At 53.6% G+C, this 14,333-nt stretch overlaps 3 protein-coding genes across 11 annotated transcripts; 2 read left to right on the top strand and 1 right to left on the bottom strand.

The window, feature by feature from the left end:
- The first annotated feature begins 5 nt into the window (after nt 1-5).
- Nucleotides 6-3,276, top strand: ZNF513 (zinc finger protein 513). Of its 2 annotated transcripts, XM_068973975.1 has the most exons (5): nt 6-121; nt 361-516; nt 1,491-2,078; nt 2,168-2,844; nt 3,056-3,276. In XM_068973975.1, the coding sequence occupies exons 1-5, from the start codon at nt 67-69 to the stop codon at nt 3,110-3,112; spliced, it is 1,533 nt and encodes a 510-aa protein (XP_068830076.1). In that variant the 5' UTR covers nt 6-66; the 3' UTR covers nt 3,113-3,276. The 2 variants fall into 2 exon arrangements, with proteins under 2 accessions (XP_068830076.1, XP_068829992.1); XM_068973891.1 differs by having other exon boundaries at nt 2,168-3,276.
- A 187-nt stretch (nt 3,277-3,463) lies between these two features.
- SNX17 (sorting nexin 17) lies at nt 3,464-9,247 on the bottom strand. Of its 3 annotated transcripts, none has more exons than XM_068962020.1 (15): nt 9,085-9,247; nt 8,548-8,622; nt 7,425-7,542; nt 6,739-6,803; nt 6,344-6,454; nt 6,137-6,227; nt 5,891-5,978; nt 5,576-5,645; nt 5,194-5,286; nt 4,895-5,098; nt 4,635-4,760; nt 4,393-4,470; nt 4,192-4,266; nt 4,053-4,094; nt 3,464-3,959 (listed from the first exon to the last, which is right to left on the bottom strand). In XM_068962020.1, exons 1-15 carry the CDS (start codon nt 9,145-9,147, stop codon nt 3,846-3,848), a joined length of 1,413 nt encoding a protein of 470 aa, XP_068818121.1. In that variant the 5' UTR covers nt 9,148-9,247; the 3' UTR covers nt 3,464-3,845. The 3 variants fall into 3 exon arrangements, with proteins under 3 accessions (XP_068818121.1, XP_068818202.1, XP_068818287.1); XM_068962101.1 differs by having other exon boundaries at nt 8,584-8,622; XM_068962186.1 differs by lacking the exon at nt 8,548-8,622.
- A 263-nt stretch (nt 9,248-9,510) lies between these two features.
- On the top strand, nt 9,511-13,985 carry EIF2B4 (eukaryotic translation initiation factor 2B subunit delta). 6 transcript variants are annotated; one of them, XM_068980698.1, is made up of 13 exons: nt 9,511-9,553; nt 9,934-9,977; nt 10,300-10,435; nt 10,619-10,822; nt 11,090-11,172; nt 11,369-11,460; nt 11,696-11,810; nt 12,010-12,086; nt 12,278-12,380; nt 12,612-12,739; nt 12,878-13,055; nt 13,460-13,640; nt 13,766-13,985. In XM_068980698.1, exons 1-13 carry the CDS (start codon nt 9,523-9,525, stop codon nt 13,963-13,965), a joined length of 1,572 nt encoding a protein of 523 aa, XP_068836799.1. In that variant the 5' UTR covers nt 9,511-9,522; the 3' UTR covers nt 13,966-13,985. The 6 variants fall into 6 exon arrangements, with proteins under 6 accessions (XP_068836799.1, XP_068836713.1, XP_068836629.1 ...); XM_068980612.1 differs by having other exon boundaries at nt 10,616-10,822; XM_068980528.1 differs by lacking the exon at nt 9,511-9,553 and having other exon boundaries at nt 9,583-9,981; nt 10,304-10,435.
- The last annotated feature ends 348 nt before the right edge of the window (nt 13,986-14,333 follow it).

Genomic DNA, 14,333 nt, shown 5'->3' with positions numbered 1-14,333 from the left:
GCCGAATTGGGAGGGCGGGGCCGGGCGGCCGCAGGCCGGAGGCGCGTCGGGCTGGAGCCGGTCACGATGCCCCGAAGGAAGCAAAGCCACCCGCAGCCCGTGAAATGCGAGGGGGTCAAAGGTCAGGGGTCAGGGGCCGTGAGGTGGGGAGGAGCGGGGGTGGGGTCAGTGGCGAGGGTTCGGGTCTGGGTGGAGGGCGACTCCTGAGGGATGGGGTGGGCGATCTGGACTCCTATCCCATCAAGGTACCCGAGAGGGTCTGCGAGTGCGGGAAGTACGGTCTGTGAGGGTTGGCTCCCCGGGTGCGGATGATGGGCTCGGTTCCTGAGGGAGAATCTACAAGCCCCCTCCCCTCTTCAGTGGATACCGAAGACTCCCTCGACGAAGGACCCGGGGCCCTGGTATTGGAGAGTGATTTGCTACTAGGCCAGGATCTGGAGTTTGAAGAAGAGGAGGAAGAGGAGGAAGGTGACCGCAACAGCGACCAGCTCATGGGCTTCGAGAGAGACTCTGAAGGTGGGTTTGGGGGCACTTAAGGAAGTGGCCACTGGAATCTCAGCCTTTAGAAGGCGGGTTAGGTTTAGTGCTTGTGAGCAAAACATGCTTTCCTGCCAGTGTGACTGGTTTAGTGCAAGTTTAGATTTGAGCTAGATTTCTTCATTTGTCTGATGGTCCTTCACTTTGCTGAGGTGAAGTTTTGGGGCCTGGTTCAAAGATGTTATGAATAGTACAGTGGAGGAATCACAAAAAGCAACTGATTACTACAAGTAAATGCCCTTTTAATAACCTTGTCTTGCTCCCTAGCCCATTCATTCATTAAGAGTTTAAGAGGTTTAGGGAAGCAACCTCATTCATGCTGGTACTTATAACTCCATTTCACCTGCAACATAAACTCCTTTTGTACTGAGGTTTCAACCTCTACCCTCAAATATCCTTCACAGTCTTCCCTGTGATCTTAGCATCACCCCATCCTAAGTTGCTGCACTACCTATCCACTTAATGCCAATTCTGGAAGTTGCTTTTGAAAGTCATTGAAGGAATCCACATAAAATGGAATCCACACTTTAGGCTTAAAAGTAGCATTACATGCATCACTTTGCTTCTTCTCTCCAAATTTTGCCTCTTGAGGTAGTATGAAGCTGATTATAAATTAAAAACTGAGTCCTCACTGGTGGATGAATTAGAAAAACGTCTCAGGCCTCTGCCTTGTGTATTTTTGCTTTCTTATCCCAAGAATTACGTAATTGTTGATTGATTTCAATCAGTGGTCCACTGTGAACCAGACACTTTTTTCCATTTCGTGGACCAATGTACAACTCTTGTCATCACTGGGTTAGTCCAGGCTCAGAGGTAGCTAATTCATGTTGAATGTTTAGGGTCACTGAATTGAAGGGTGGAGCGCAGCAAGTGGTGAGGCTACAAGTGAGAAGGAGGGAGTTTTGAGTCTGGTTCTGCTGTGTTGATGTCTCTTCTCCTGTCTGTCTCACCAGGAGACTCTCTGGGGGCCAGGCCTGGGCTTCCCTACGGGCTGAGCGACGACGAGTCTGGGGGCGGCCGCGCACTAAGTGCGGAGAGTGAAGTTGAGGAGCCAGCCAGGGGTCCAGGGGAGGCCAGGGGTGAGAGGCCAGGCCCAGCCTGCCAGCTGTGTGGGGGGCCCACAGGTGAGGGGCCGTGTTGTGGGGCAGGAGGACCGGGTGGGGGGCCCCCGCTGCCTCCACGGCTACTGTACTCATGCCGCCTCTGCGCCTTCGTGTCCCACTACTCGAGCCACCTGAAGCGGCACATGCAGACACACAGCGGGGAGAAGCCGTTCCGCTGTGGCCGCTGCCCCTACGCCTCAGCCCAGCTCGTCAACCTGACACGACACACCCGCACCCACACTGGCGAGAAGCCCTACCGCTGTCCCCACTGCCCCTTTGCCTGCAGCAGCCTGGGCAACCTGAGGCGGCATCAGCGCACCCATGCAGGGCCCCCCACTCCTCCCTGCCCGACCTGTGGCTTCCGCTGCTGTGCTCCACGTCCTGCCCGGCCTCCCAGTCCCACAGAGCAGGAGGGGACAGTGCCTCGGCGACCCGAAGGTAAAAAGCCAGGACTAAAGAACCTGGGACATGGGTGGGTGGCCTTAGGGGTACCTGCATTCATAGCCCAGGTCTCATTGTCCCCACAGATGCCCTGCTGCTTCCAGATCTGAGCCTCCATGTGTCACCAGGTGGTGCCAGCTTCCTGCCGGACTGTGGGCAGCTGCGGGGTGAAGGGGAAGGCCTGTGTGGGACTGGGTCAGAACCACTGCCAGAGCTGCTGTTCCCTTGGACCTGCCGGAACTGTGGGCAAGAGCTGGAGGAGGGGGAGGGCAGTCGGCTGGGAGCAGGCACATGTGGGCGCTGCATGCGAGGAGAAACTGGAGGTGGTGCCAGTGGGGGACCCCAGGGCCCCAGTGACAAAGGCTTCGCCTGCAGCCTCTGCCCCTTTGCCACTCATTATCCCAACCACTTGGCTCGGCACATGAAGACGCACAGTGGTGAGAAGCCCTTCCGCTGTGCCCGTTGTCCCTACGCCTCTGCTCACCTGGACAACCTGAAACGGCACCAGCGTGTCCACACGGGAGAGAAACCCTACAAGTGCCCCCTCTGCCCCTATGCCTGTGGTAACCTGGCCAACCTCAAACGTCATGGTCGGATCCACTCTGGGGACAAACCTTTTCGGTGTAGCCTTTGCAACTACAGCTGCAATCAGAGTATGAACCTCAAACGCCACATGCTGCGGCACACAGGCGAGAAGCCCTTCCGCTGTGCCACCTGCGCCTATACCACAGGCCACTGGGACAACTACAAGCGCCACCAAAAGGTGCATGGCCATGGTGGGGCGGGAGGGCCTGGCCTCTCTGCTTCTGAGGGCTGGGCCCCACCTCACAGTCCTCCCCCTGTTTTGAGCTCTCGGGGCCCAACAGCCCTGGGTGCCACCAGTAGCCGAGCTCTCCATACAGACTCACCCTGAACTAGGTCCTTCTGTCCCAGGGCTCCATGCAGTAGTCCTGACCCTCCTGTGTTTTATACAGACGGACCAGAAGCCACCTTCTCCTTCCTCCCCCGCTGGCCAGGGGGCTCCACACTGACTCACCTAGGCACTGTATGGACCAGCCCAAACCCCATGGGCAGGGGACCTATATGGACCAGGGGGCCTTGCCTTGACTGATGCACTTCATAAGCTCAGTGAGAAGGGCCCTGTATTCATCTCCACTGCTCCCAGGGGCAGTGGAGGAACTGGCTGGGGGACTGTCCAGCCTCACACCTGTTTATTTAACTTATTTCAGTGCTTTATAATAAAGGAAACACTAACAAAGCCATGTCTATGCTGAGTTGGCAGTGACAAGCACGGCTCAGGCTCACCCTTAGCACAGCAGTGTGTGCTGTGATGGGGGGAGCAGGGGCAGAGAGGGAACCAGAGGTAGGCAGCAATCAGGCTGAGTTTAATGATGGGGAGCTGGGCCAGACCGTACACAGACCTCTGCCCATCCCCTTGGCTCGTGGCCCTGAGAAGCCAGAAGCAGCCTGAAGGGAACTGTGGTTCCTCCCCAGGCAGGTAGCCATGGTCCCGTGGACTTTGTGCAAAATACTAAATGCTAATTTGGCATTGAGGGCCAGCTCTGGGCGATCCTTTGTATAGCCAGCCCCAGGATGGGGGGGAGGGGGAGGAGGAGGTGGGTTAGGAGGTCCCTGGCTGAGAGGAGAAAAGGGAACAAGAGAAAGGAAAATGCCCCCAGTCTTGGGGGCAGGGCGGGATACAGGCACAGGGCAAGTTTCTGAACATTCTCCCAGGGCAGAGGGCAGACATCCGAGCGCTGGAGATCACAGGTCCTCGTCTCCAATGCCCTCGAAGGCAAAATTGCCATGGATATCACTGGCACTGGCATCTGTACCGGGAGTGCCAATCCCCCGCAGGCTCACAGCACTCAGCTTGCTCTGGAATAAAGGCAGGGTTGGGGGTCAGAGGGCTTGAGCCTCCCTGAGATCCCCTACAAACACCAACCTCGCCAAGCCTTGTGGGAAACTCACTGAGAGTTTGACCATGGACTCCCGGCTGGCGTCCGGTGACTCCTGGAGAAGAGGAGACAGCAGCATCAGAGAGCTCGTGGGGTGGTCAGGCAAGGCTGGGGGCTGGGGGCTGGGGCACCGATCAGGGAGCAGTACTTACAAGCAACGGTGGTGACTTCACGGCTTGCTGGCTCTCTGAGCGTCTCAGGGTGCCCCCCACCCGCCGCCGCAGCATCTGGGGATGGAGACGTGAGGCACTGCTAAGGGCAGGATCACTCCCATGGGAATCCTGAGCCTTCCCCTCCCTCTCAGAAGCGTCAGCCCTAGGACAAAAGGCAGGGAGAGCACAGCCACCGCGTACCTTCCTGATACTGCCGCCAGATTTCTTCACCATCAGTTCATCTACCATGGACTGCAAGCAGATACTCATCATGATAGCCTGAGGGCAAGGGGAGAGCTCAGCCTGACTAGAGTGGTCACCCTGAGCCCAGAACCCCTAGGACAAGGGCTCCCACTCACATGGAGTCCTGGAAGCCCTAGACTTGGGTATCTAAGAGAGACGGTGCAATGGGCTCCAGAGGAGGTCTGAGGGTGGGCTCACACCTGGGGGCTGGTGATGGTAACCCACTGTAGCCGGTCCTTGCTCATGAGGTATTCAAAAGCCAGTTCCAGGCGCACCTCACCCCGGCCCCGGCCGGGGCTGCTTGTGCCTCCACTGGGCAGTGGCACCTGGAGAAGGGGAATCAGGTTGAGTTCGTTCTCAGCCTGAGAGACTGTTGCCTTGACCTACTCCAGCCTATTCCCGAAGCTCAAGGCTTGCCAGGCCTCCATCCCAAAGGCCTCCCCCTCCTACCCCAACTCACAGAGGAGGTGACCCGCCAGCACCGCATGCGGGTGACCCGGAAGGAGCCTTCACGGAGTTGCTGGCCAGGCAGGCGGAGCTGGAGGCTGAGCTCACTGTTGCCTGCGCTCACCACCACCGGACAGTCCTTTTCTGGGAAGTCAGCCACACAGGCATCGAAGCGCAGGTAGCCGTAGTGCCGCAGTGTCTGGGCCAGTCGCAGGAACTGAAACCCAGTCACCATGGGGGCGAGTCAGGAGGGGAAGCACGACCGCCCAGAGGAAGCAACCCCTTGGAGGGAGACGGGGAGGTACGGCTCACCTCCTTCTTGGAGACCTTCTCCTGCAGTGATTTGAGCTGCCGGTGCTGCTCCTTGGTGACCAGGATCCAACCATGTTCAATGTCTGCTACCGTCTACAGTGGAGACACGGTGTGAGGGGCTGCTCCCAGTCAAGAGGTCCAAAGAAAGTGTCCAGTTACCTCTGTCCAGCCTGACCCCTAGCCCCACATCTGAGCCAGCTCTTTGCAGTGAGTCTTCTTGACCAATCAGCTTACAAAGCAGGGAGAGTACAGGCTGTGCCAGATGCCCTCAGAGTATGCTAGGAACTTCCCCTTGAATTGGCAGTAAAAACACGAAAGGAGTTTTCTCAGCAGAGTGGGACACCAGCTCAGGGGAAGGGTTCTGAGGCAGCTCCAAGCTCACCTGAGCATAAAGCAGGTTCAGGCCAACCCGGTTCTCCATGACATCGTCGTCATAGGCAGAGTCCCAATAACTGTGAGGCCAAGGGGTGGAAAGGGGTAATGGGGCTAAGCTGAGAGAAGGCAAGAGGTAGAAAGGAAAGGGGGGCAAAACGGGAGCAATGTGGAACTATGGGGTGAAGGGTGATAAAGTCAGAGGAAGCTTTGGAGGCCTAGTAGAAAAACCCAGCACTACCCCCTTGCCCAGGTCACTCTGTCTCAATACATGGCCCTGTAATCCAACCCAGCACTCTCTCCCTCCTCCCAGCCCACCCCTGACCTCTTCCTTAGCACAATCTTATACTCTTGACTCCGAAGACTGGTAACAGATACATAAGGCAGCTCAAACTCTTGCAACTTCCGTACAACTATGGGTTTAAAAAAAAAAAATGAAAATGTCAAGACTCAGGGGAGGGAAAGCAAGAGGGGAAGCCCTGGGGAAATGCCTGCCACATTCTTGGGGGAGACAGGGAGGCAGATTTACTACTTGAAACAGAGGGAAGTTGTAAAGTCCAGAGAAACTCACATGAAAAGGCTCCATCCTCTTTTTCTCGAACTAGAAAGAGACTGAAGTAGCCAATCAAGTCATCTGGAAGATCCAGCTTTGCAGCCACAGCCTGGGGACAAGGAAGGAAGTACAGGTCCTCAAATGGGGTGGTTCCAATCATCTTAAGCCTGGGAAGGAGTGCAGGGGCACAGGGGAAGGAAGACCAGTGCAGAAGAAGTGCCTCACCTCCAGGACATCCTCAGTCTGATCTGAAGTTAGCACATTGACCAGAACTTTCTGCCCGTTGCTGAGCAGCACCTCCAAAGAGACCTCTTCTGTGGGGACCTGCTGTGTCTCCTGGTTGTGAAAAAACATGGGAATGGAATGGGAGCACCTCCTTGTTAACCACATGCCCAGCGTCCAGCTCTGACCCCTTCCCAACTATGTATTTCTAGGTCCCTCCAGTGCCTTTATTCTCAGCTGCTTAATTATAAGCTGTGTTTCCGTGATTTCACTGGTACAGCAGAAGCCCCCTTCCATGAAACAGTGCCAGAATAACTCCTCTGTACCGACCTGATTAAAGTGATGTGGCCCTAGAGGAAAGTGCTTCAACCTTAAATCTTGGTCCCCCAAAGCCTTACCTGCTGTGCCCGACGCAGGAAACTATTGAAGGTCTCACTGCTCCCAAGCAATGGGTCTTGTCGAACTGTGGGGACAAGAGAATGATGTTCTAGTAACTTAACGGTCTCCTCTCGGCTCCTTCCAGTTCTCTTCTTGGTAGGCTCCCTTTCCTTGGCTGATGGTGGCCTATCACATCTTCCAGCTGGCCTCACCCCACTCACTGTTTGCATAATTTCTTTAACTTAATTTTTATTTTTTGCCTGACCATGCAGTATGTAGGATCTTGGGTTTCCGACCAGGGATCAAACTGGCACCCTCAGCCTTGGAAGTGCAGTCTTAACCACTGGATTGCCAGGGAAGTCCCCTGCATAAACTCCCCACCTGCCCTACCTTTAGCTACCATCTAGTTAAGTACTGCCTACAGAACTTAATGTTCATCTAAAGCACATCAAACACAAATGAAGTATGACATTTTCCCCACTAACTAAAAATGCTTTAAGACTGTTTAGTATTAGTACTTCTTACAGATGTCAGGGCCAAAACTGCTTTTCTGGTACCCAGATGCTAGAGCATATTTACACGTTATTTACTTTTGCTTACTAAATCAAACAAGAGGCTTCCCAGCAGGGCCTTCTACAGAATCAGCTGTTTTGACTCTCCCCATAATCCTCAACAGAGTCAGCCTCCGTTCCCTCGAGCCACTCACCAGCTTGCATGTACTTCTCTAACTGCTCCCTCCTCTGTTCCACCTCAGCAGGTGTCAGAGAGAAAAGCTTCTTTGGGGGAAACGCAGGAAGAACATTTGCCCCATATTCCTTCCGAAGCTATTTGGAGAAAGAGATATAACTCTTTACATAAACATCACAAGTGACAAGAGGCAATCCACATTCATAATGTTCTCTTGGGCTCCCCTTCCTTTTCCTCAATCACTGCTCCCCTACCGACCCTGTTCACCCAGGAAATGATTCCTTTGGCAGGGGCAGCCATTCCTCTATCCTAGATATATGTCCTTTCCAATCTTACAGTGTGCAAGTCAGCCCCTTCACAGGGTGGGAAGGGTTTATATAGGGCCAGGGCCTAGTGAGCCCCTTGATTATCTAGCAAGGCTGTATTCACTGAACCCCTACAGGAAGCAAAGGGTTTTGTAATGAGAGTTTATGTGCACAGTCAAGTAATAGCTAAGTATATTCACAAAGCAATCTTAGGATTTAAAGGTACACTGCAGATCAATGAATCCATTTTTCAGTTGGAGTAGCTGAGGCCCAAAGAAATCAGGCAGCTTGCTCAGGGTTGCACAACTAGTTATCAGTAGAATCAAGACTCTACTGAATTAAATACAGAGCTCACCATCTGGTGAGGAGAACAGAAACAGTACATCACAGACACAGGATAACTGGAACAGCTACACCCACTCAGGTGCATCAAGGAACATAGACCCAAACTGATGAATGGTTTGTATGAATCGGGAAAAGAATTTCAAGTTGCAGCTCAGCTGACAGAAGGAAAGTGCTTTGGCAGCCGAGGGGGAAGGGTGGGCGATCTCTCCATGCACAGGCACAGGCAGTGTACAGGCTGTGTAAGACGGGGCACAGAAGCAGGAAGGAGAATGTGAGTACAGACAGGGGTGGTTAGAGTGGCAGACATTAAGCTTCCTAGGGAGTTCCCCGGAAACGTCACACGACCAGACAAAGCACTAAATCCTCCCCTGCGGCTGTGATTAAAAGGGAACTACAGCCTACGGATAAGCGACGAGGCGGGAAATGGAGACGCTGGTGCCCAGGTGGAGGATAGGGCTTGACGCTGCCTCAAGGCAGGGGTGCCAGTCCCACCTGTTCGTGCAGCCCCAGGAGCTGGCTGTAGCGCACCCGACAGTGCAGGACTCCATTCACGTGAATGTTATAGGCCTGAGGACACAAAAGCAGGCAAGCATTTTAGGGTCGCGGTCTGGGCGGTCCCCTTGCGAACCCTGGCCGGAAGTGGCCTGGCACAGCTGCGCTGAGGAACGCGCCGAGATCTTCCGAGGATTGCCAGTCTATCTCCCCCAGGGCCAGGTCCCAAAGCAGAAGGACCAGTCGGGGCACACTCGAGCGCTCGGGCTGCAGTCTTCTTCCCCAAGAGGCCACTGACGCCCACCAGAGTAGCCGCGGCCCAGCCGAGGGAGGCGATGCGGCCGAACAAAGGACCTACAGGAGCTGGGGCGACCTCTGGACGAATCTCAGACGTAATATAAGCTCCCAGCGAGGCCGTCGGGAGTCGGCGGCCTGTGACCAGGCCTGAAGGCTGGCAGCCAGACCTCGGAGGCCGCTCGGAGAGGCTCCGGCCCGTTATCCCCGCCCCTGCCCGATCGGGCTCCGGCCGCTCCTCACCACGTAGGCGGAGCCGCCGCTGTCCCCGCTGCGGGACTCGGTTTCAGGAATGGAAAAGTGCATATTCCCTGCAGCAGGGCCCGGCCGGGCTCCGGACTATGAGGGCCGCAGCGGCTTTGCACCCTCGCCTCCGCTTCTCAGCGCGTCCCCGCAGTCTCGCTCGCCATTTTGGGGGGTGGGGGTGGGCGCGAGATCGGCGATGGGAAGGGCTGGGAACGTCCGCTCTGGGGCGCAGCGCCGCCTGGCATTCTGGGAACTGTAGTCTAAGGGGTTAGGAGCCTAAAATTAAGATGGCCCTTATCGCGACCCGTAGCCCTGGGCGGGGCCCCAGTGCACGCAGGGGTTTGTAGTCGGCCTGGGGCTGCGCGCCACGGGTGTCTACCCAGGGGGCGCTCTAGTCGCGGTGACCCTGGCGGGCGGAGCCTAGAACGGAGGGTGATGGCTACCGTGGTTGTGGCTGTTCGCGAGGGTGAGTGAAGGGCCGGGCGCACAAATAAGTACGTGAGCCAACGGCTCCAGATGGCTATTGCTGGGCCCTGGGTCCCTCTGGGCCCCGTCATTTGGTTCCCGCGCCACGACGGACTCTGGCCGGCAGCGCCTCGGACGCACTGCGCCGCGCACCGTCTTGTTTCTCCGGGAAGAGTGCGTGCTCGCTTCTTTCCCCCGCCCGGCTTCCCTTTGATCTGGCCGCGCACTGCGTCCCCACGCGGATCCCAGGCTCACCTCCCGCATGGTGGCGGAGCCGAGCTCTGGTCATGCCGAGCCAGCAACCAGCTGTGCCGAGTACGAGTCCCCCCAAACCCTCCCGGAGCCTCTCTAGTTCACTTTGTGCCCTGTTTTCTGATGCAGACTCGGGATCTGGGATGAAGGCGGAGCTTGCTCCTCGGCCTGGGGTAAGTGAGGGTGCCCGCTCAAGCTACCCTGTCAGGCGGTACGCAGGAGCCTGTATCAACTTCATTCCGCCCCAGCCTCCATCCTCGTTCCACTTTATTTTTCGGTAAAGGCAGCAGATTTTTACAGAGTTTCGTCAGCCTTAATGGTAGTGTGACTCTTGAAGGAGAAACTTCGATCCCTGTGGGCTCTTAGCTTGTAACAAGGAGCTGGTGAAACTCAGGAAGGATTAGGGACCGTGTGGGAGTCTAGTAAGTATCCAGTAGTGTTTATTCATTTTTGGAATTATTGGGGAAGAGCAGTATTGTGTGTTCTGTGTCTTAGGCAGGGGGGAGGGAGATGACCCAAGAAGAAAAGCTGCAGCTTCGGAAGGAAAAGAAACAGCAGAAGAAGAAACGGAAGGAGGAAAAGGGGGCAGAAGCAGAAACTGGCTCCGCTGTATCTGCAGCCCAGTGTCAAGGTGCGGGGGCTTTTCAAAGGGCTGGGGTCTGAAGTTGGTAAAGGGATGTGGTGGGAGAAAAGAGGGGGAGACAGGACAAAGTTGATTTGAACAAGTGAAAAGGAAAAGAGGCTTTGGTTGGGGGCATAGCTAGTACTTACCTGCCCAAGAGGCTTGGGCACCTCCTTCTTCTACCTTTAGTAGGCCCAGCCAAACACCTGGCAGGACCGGACAGTCAGTTGGGCACTGCCAAGGAGAAAGTTCCAGCAGGTAGGAGTAAAGCTGAACTTCGAGCTGAACGGCGGGCCAAGCAAGAAGCTGAGCGGGCCCTGAAGCAGGCGAGAAAAGGGGACCAAGGAGGGCCACCTCCTCAAGCTTGCCCCAGCACAGCTGGAGAAACCCCCTCAGGTATTGTCCCTTCATTTCAAGGTCTCCGTTGATTCAAAGGCCTATATTAGCTGAGGCTTTCCCACCAGAGAACAGCTGCCAGTTTTTACCTTGGTTCGCAGAGTTCACAGTTCTCCCGTCAGCCTCTTCCTACCCCTGTTTCTTCATCTACATTTTTTCTCCAATTTTCTACCCCGCCTCAAATTTCTCTTGATGTCCCTTATGCCCTGAATGTAGATTTCTCTTTATCACCTACAGTGTCTTGAAGACATGATTGTTATCTTCTAGGAGTGAAGCGTCTACCTGAGCATAGTCAGGTTGATGACCCTACACTTCTGAGAAGGCTTGTGAAAAAACCAGAGCGACAGCAGGTAAGAAGTGGGTTTGGAGTATGGCCAGAAAGAGCCTAGGGAGATGGAATAGAGAGGAAGGTTGCTCGGGGCAAAGTGAGACCTTGGAAAAGGATGAGTATTTGGGTTAAAGTGGGCTCACTGTCTTCTTCTTTCCCAGCATCATCCCACAGTTTTAAACTCTGGGCCCTTGGTCCTGTCCTCTTGTTTTGTCAAGGTTCCTACACGAAAGGATTATGGATCCAAAGTCAGTCTCTTCTCCCACCTACCCCAGTACAGCAGACAAAACTCTTTGACCCAGTTTATGAGGTAGGATTTTATGAAACTGTCATAACTTTTAAGTCTGAGGAGTTTTAGTGATTCTGTTTTCAAAATGACTGGAACCTGGAGGTTGGATCTGTGGAAAGAAGTATAAACACAAGGCAGAACTGTTGAGGAAATGGGGGTGTCTGTGCTAGTGAAGGAGGTTCATTTTCATCAGAGGCAGGTGGGCTGTAGGTGCTCAAGTTCCCTTGCAAAGTGTGTGACACCGCCATCCCATCAGCATCCCATCCTCTGTGATCCACCCAGCCATGGTGCGGCTCGGCCTGCAGTACTCCCAGGGCCTGGTCAGTGGCTCCAATGCCCGGTGCATCGCCCTGCTTCGTGCCTTGCAGCAGGTATGTCCCATCTTATTCCCTCTTATGACCTAGCCTCACCTTCCCCAACACTACTCCAGCTTCTCTCAGCCAGAGTCATCTCCAGGGGAAGATGAAATGACACCATCCTAGAAGTCTCTCCTCAGAGAAGCTTACCCTATCCCCCTTTCAAAGACTTTTTTCAGGGGACATTTTGCCAATCAACTTGTGTACCCTATAGGTGATTCAGGACTACACAACACCTCCCAATGAAGAATTGTCAAGGGACCTAGTGAATAAACTAAAGCCCTACTTCAGGTAAGGATGACCACTGCACGTCTGCTCCCACTCTTTACCTTGTTCCGTCCTTTTCTTGAAGGCTTTTTCTTGCTCTTCTATCTCTGTTTTTAATTTTTCTGTCTTCTCTTTCAAAAGATGTTTTTAAATATAAAAGCTTTGTGAGCTGTGAAGCATTGCATGGATGCAAGGTGTTGTGGTTGTTGTTGTAGCTTCCTGACTCAGTGCCGTCCCCTGTCAGCGAGCATGTACAATGCCATCAAGTTCCTTAACAAGGAGATCACGGGTGTGAGCAGCTCCAAGCGGGAAGAGGAGGTGATGAGTATGAGGCATGAGCAAGGCATGCATGGGAGGATGGAGCTGGAAACATATTTGGGACTCCCAGGAAGGGCAACTATCTTGTCTGCCTGGGCAGGGGTTAAGGAGGTGGTTGGACTGCCTAACCTGGGCCCCTTTTAGTCTCATTGTTATACACATGTTCAAGTATCTGGCTAATCAAAGGAAAAAATGTCCATTTCTTGTTTCTTAAGTGTCTTACTCCATTAGGCCAAGTCAGAACTACGAGCAGCTATTGACAGATATATAAAAGAGAAGATTGTGCTTGCAGCTCAGGCAATCTCACGCTTTGCTTATAAGAAGATCAGTAATGGAGATGTGATCCTGGTATATGGATGGTATGGGCCAGACCCTACGACTGAGAAAACTGGGAAGTGAAATGATCTGAAGAAGGGACTGCCCCTTTGCCCTTTAGTAATGAGCTGACCATCAGTCAGTGACATTTATAACTGAATCCTCCTCTCCCTTCGCTCCAGCTCATCTCTGGTATCACAAATTCTTCAGGAGGCTTGGGCTGAGGGCCGGCAATTTCGTGTGGTAGTGGTGGACAGCCGGCCACGGCTGGAGGGAAAGCACACGCTACGTTCTTTGGTCCGTGCTGGGGTCCCTGCCTCCTACCTGCTGATTCCTGCAGCTTCCTATGTGCTCCCAGAGGTGAGGGCAGAGTAAAGGGACTCCAAAGTGGAGTAAAAGGGTACAGTAGTGTAGACATAATCTCACCTTCCCAACATTGCAGTTACCTAGAAATCCTAAAACTCCATAACCTTGTTGATAGCTAATAGGAAGAACATCTCCAGCACATTACACAGCATGTCTAGCTATGACAGGAACCTTGTATTAAACTAGCAGCCACCACCTGGGAACCAGACAAAAGTAACTTCACAGTTTAGTCTTCCTGTGGGTGGTGCTGTGAATCAGTGGTGAGGTGTTTTCCAAGGGCCATTATTACGATTTGTTATTCATTGTCTTAATGTTGCTATCCTGGGAGGAGTTGGAAACCTTATTCTGTATTGGTCACACATGAATTTTTTTTTCCTTCTCTCTACTCTTCAAAATAGGTTTCTAAGGTGCTATTGGGAGCTCATGCTCTCCTGGCGAATGGGTCTGTGATGTCCCGGGTAGGGACGGCACAGCTGGCCCTGGTGGCACGGGCCCATAATGTACCAGTGCTGGTCTGCTGTGAAACATACAAGTTCTGTGAGCGTGTGCAGACTGATGCGTTTGTTTCTAATGAGCTAGGTAAGGAGGCCCAGGTGGGCAAAAGAGGAAGTTCCGGGGACCTGAGAAGATTTGGGAGGGAGAAGGGAGGTTGAACTACAACTTAGTTTTTAAAAGTACATAAAAGGGTGCACCTCCCATTGCAGATGACCCTGATGATCTGCTGTGTGAGCGAGGAGAACATGTGGCCCTGGCTAACTGGCAGAACCACTCATCCCTACGGTTGTTGAATCTGGTCTATGATGTGACCCCCCCAGAACTGGTGGACCTGGTGATCACAGAGCTGGGGATGATCCCTTGCAGTTCTGTACCTGTTGTCCTACGAGTCAAGAGTAGTGACCAGTGAGTGGCGGAACACAGGGTCAATAAATGACATACTCCCTACACTTAGCAACTCTGCTGCCTGTTATCCTTTTTAGCATCACCACCACTTAGGAGTCCAGACTCCCCAGTCCCTCTTAGCACCTGCTGCGAACCTCTAGACAAACCTTTATGGAAATGTTCTCAGGTGATTAGGTCCATGCCAGTGCTTTGGGGCCAAAGTGAAGGTCAGCATGGTGACCAAAAGTTATCCCAAGTCATCAACCATTTATTGAGCATCTATGTGCCAGACACTGAGCTAGATATGAGGAGCAATACAATAAGGACAAGTAAGAGTCCTATCCTTAGTATTTAGTCTTGTTATTATATTAATGTTAAACGAATACAATGGTA

Source organism: Capricornis sumatraensis, chromosome 1, assembly GCF_032405125.1.
Source record: "Capricornis sumatraensis isolate serow.1 chromosome 1, serow.2, whole genome shotgun sequence".
NCBI classification, from domain to species: domain Eukaryota; kingdom Metazoa; phylum Chordata; class Mammalia; order Artiodactyla; family Bovidae; genus Capricornis; species Capricornis sumatraensis.
This window is presented reverse-complemented; position numbering and strand designations above follow the sequence as displayed.

Bases quoted from the DNA above. Each gene is read 5' to 3' on its own strand.
- ZNF513 (XM_068973891.1), top strand. From the start codon at position 67: ATGCCCCGAAGGAAGCAAAGCCACCCGCAGCCCGTGAAATGCGAGGGG. The intron at 122-360 runs GTCAGGGGTCAG...TCCCCTCTTCAG, and splicing joins GAAATGCGAGGGGGTCAAAG to TGGATACCGAAGACTCCCTC. The intron at 2,079-2,167 runs GTAAAAAGCCAG...TTGTCCCCACAG, and splicing joins AGTGCCTCGGCGACCCGAAG to ATGCCCTGCTGCTTCCAGAT.
- SNX17 (XM_068962020.1), bottom strand. From the start codon at position 9,147: ATGCACTTTTCCATTCCTGAAACCGAGTCCCGCAGCGGGGACAGCGGC. The intron at 7,543-8,547 runs GTGGGACTGGCA...TTCTCCAAATAG, and splicing joins TCCTGGGGCTGCACGAACAG to CTTCGGAAGGAATATGGGGC. The intron at 4,095-4,191 runs GTAAGTACTGCT...CCTCTTCTCCAG, and splicing joins TGAAGTCACCACCGTTGCTT to GAGTCACCGGACGCCAGCCG.
- EIF2B4 (XM_068980364.1), top strand. From the start codon at position 9,840: ATGCCGAGCCAGCAACCAGCTGTGCCGAGTACGAGTCCCCCCAAACCC. The intron at 11,461-11,695 runs GTAGGATTTTAT...CCATCCCATCAG, and splicing joins TCTTTGACCCAGTTTATGAG to CATCCCATCCTCTGTGATCC. The intron at 13,056-13,459 runs GTGAGGGCAGAG...TCTTCAAAATAG, and splicing joins CTTCCTATGTGCTCCCAGAG to GTTTCTAAGGTGCTATTGGG.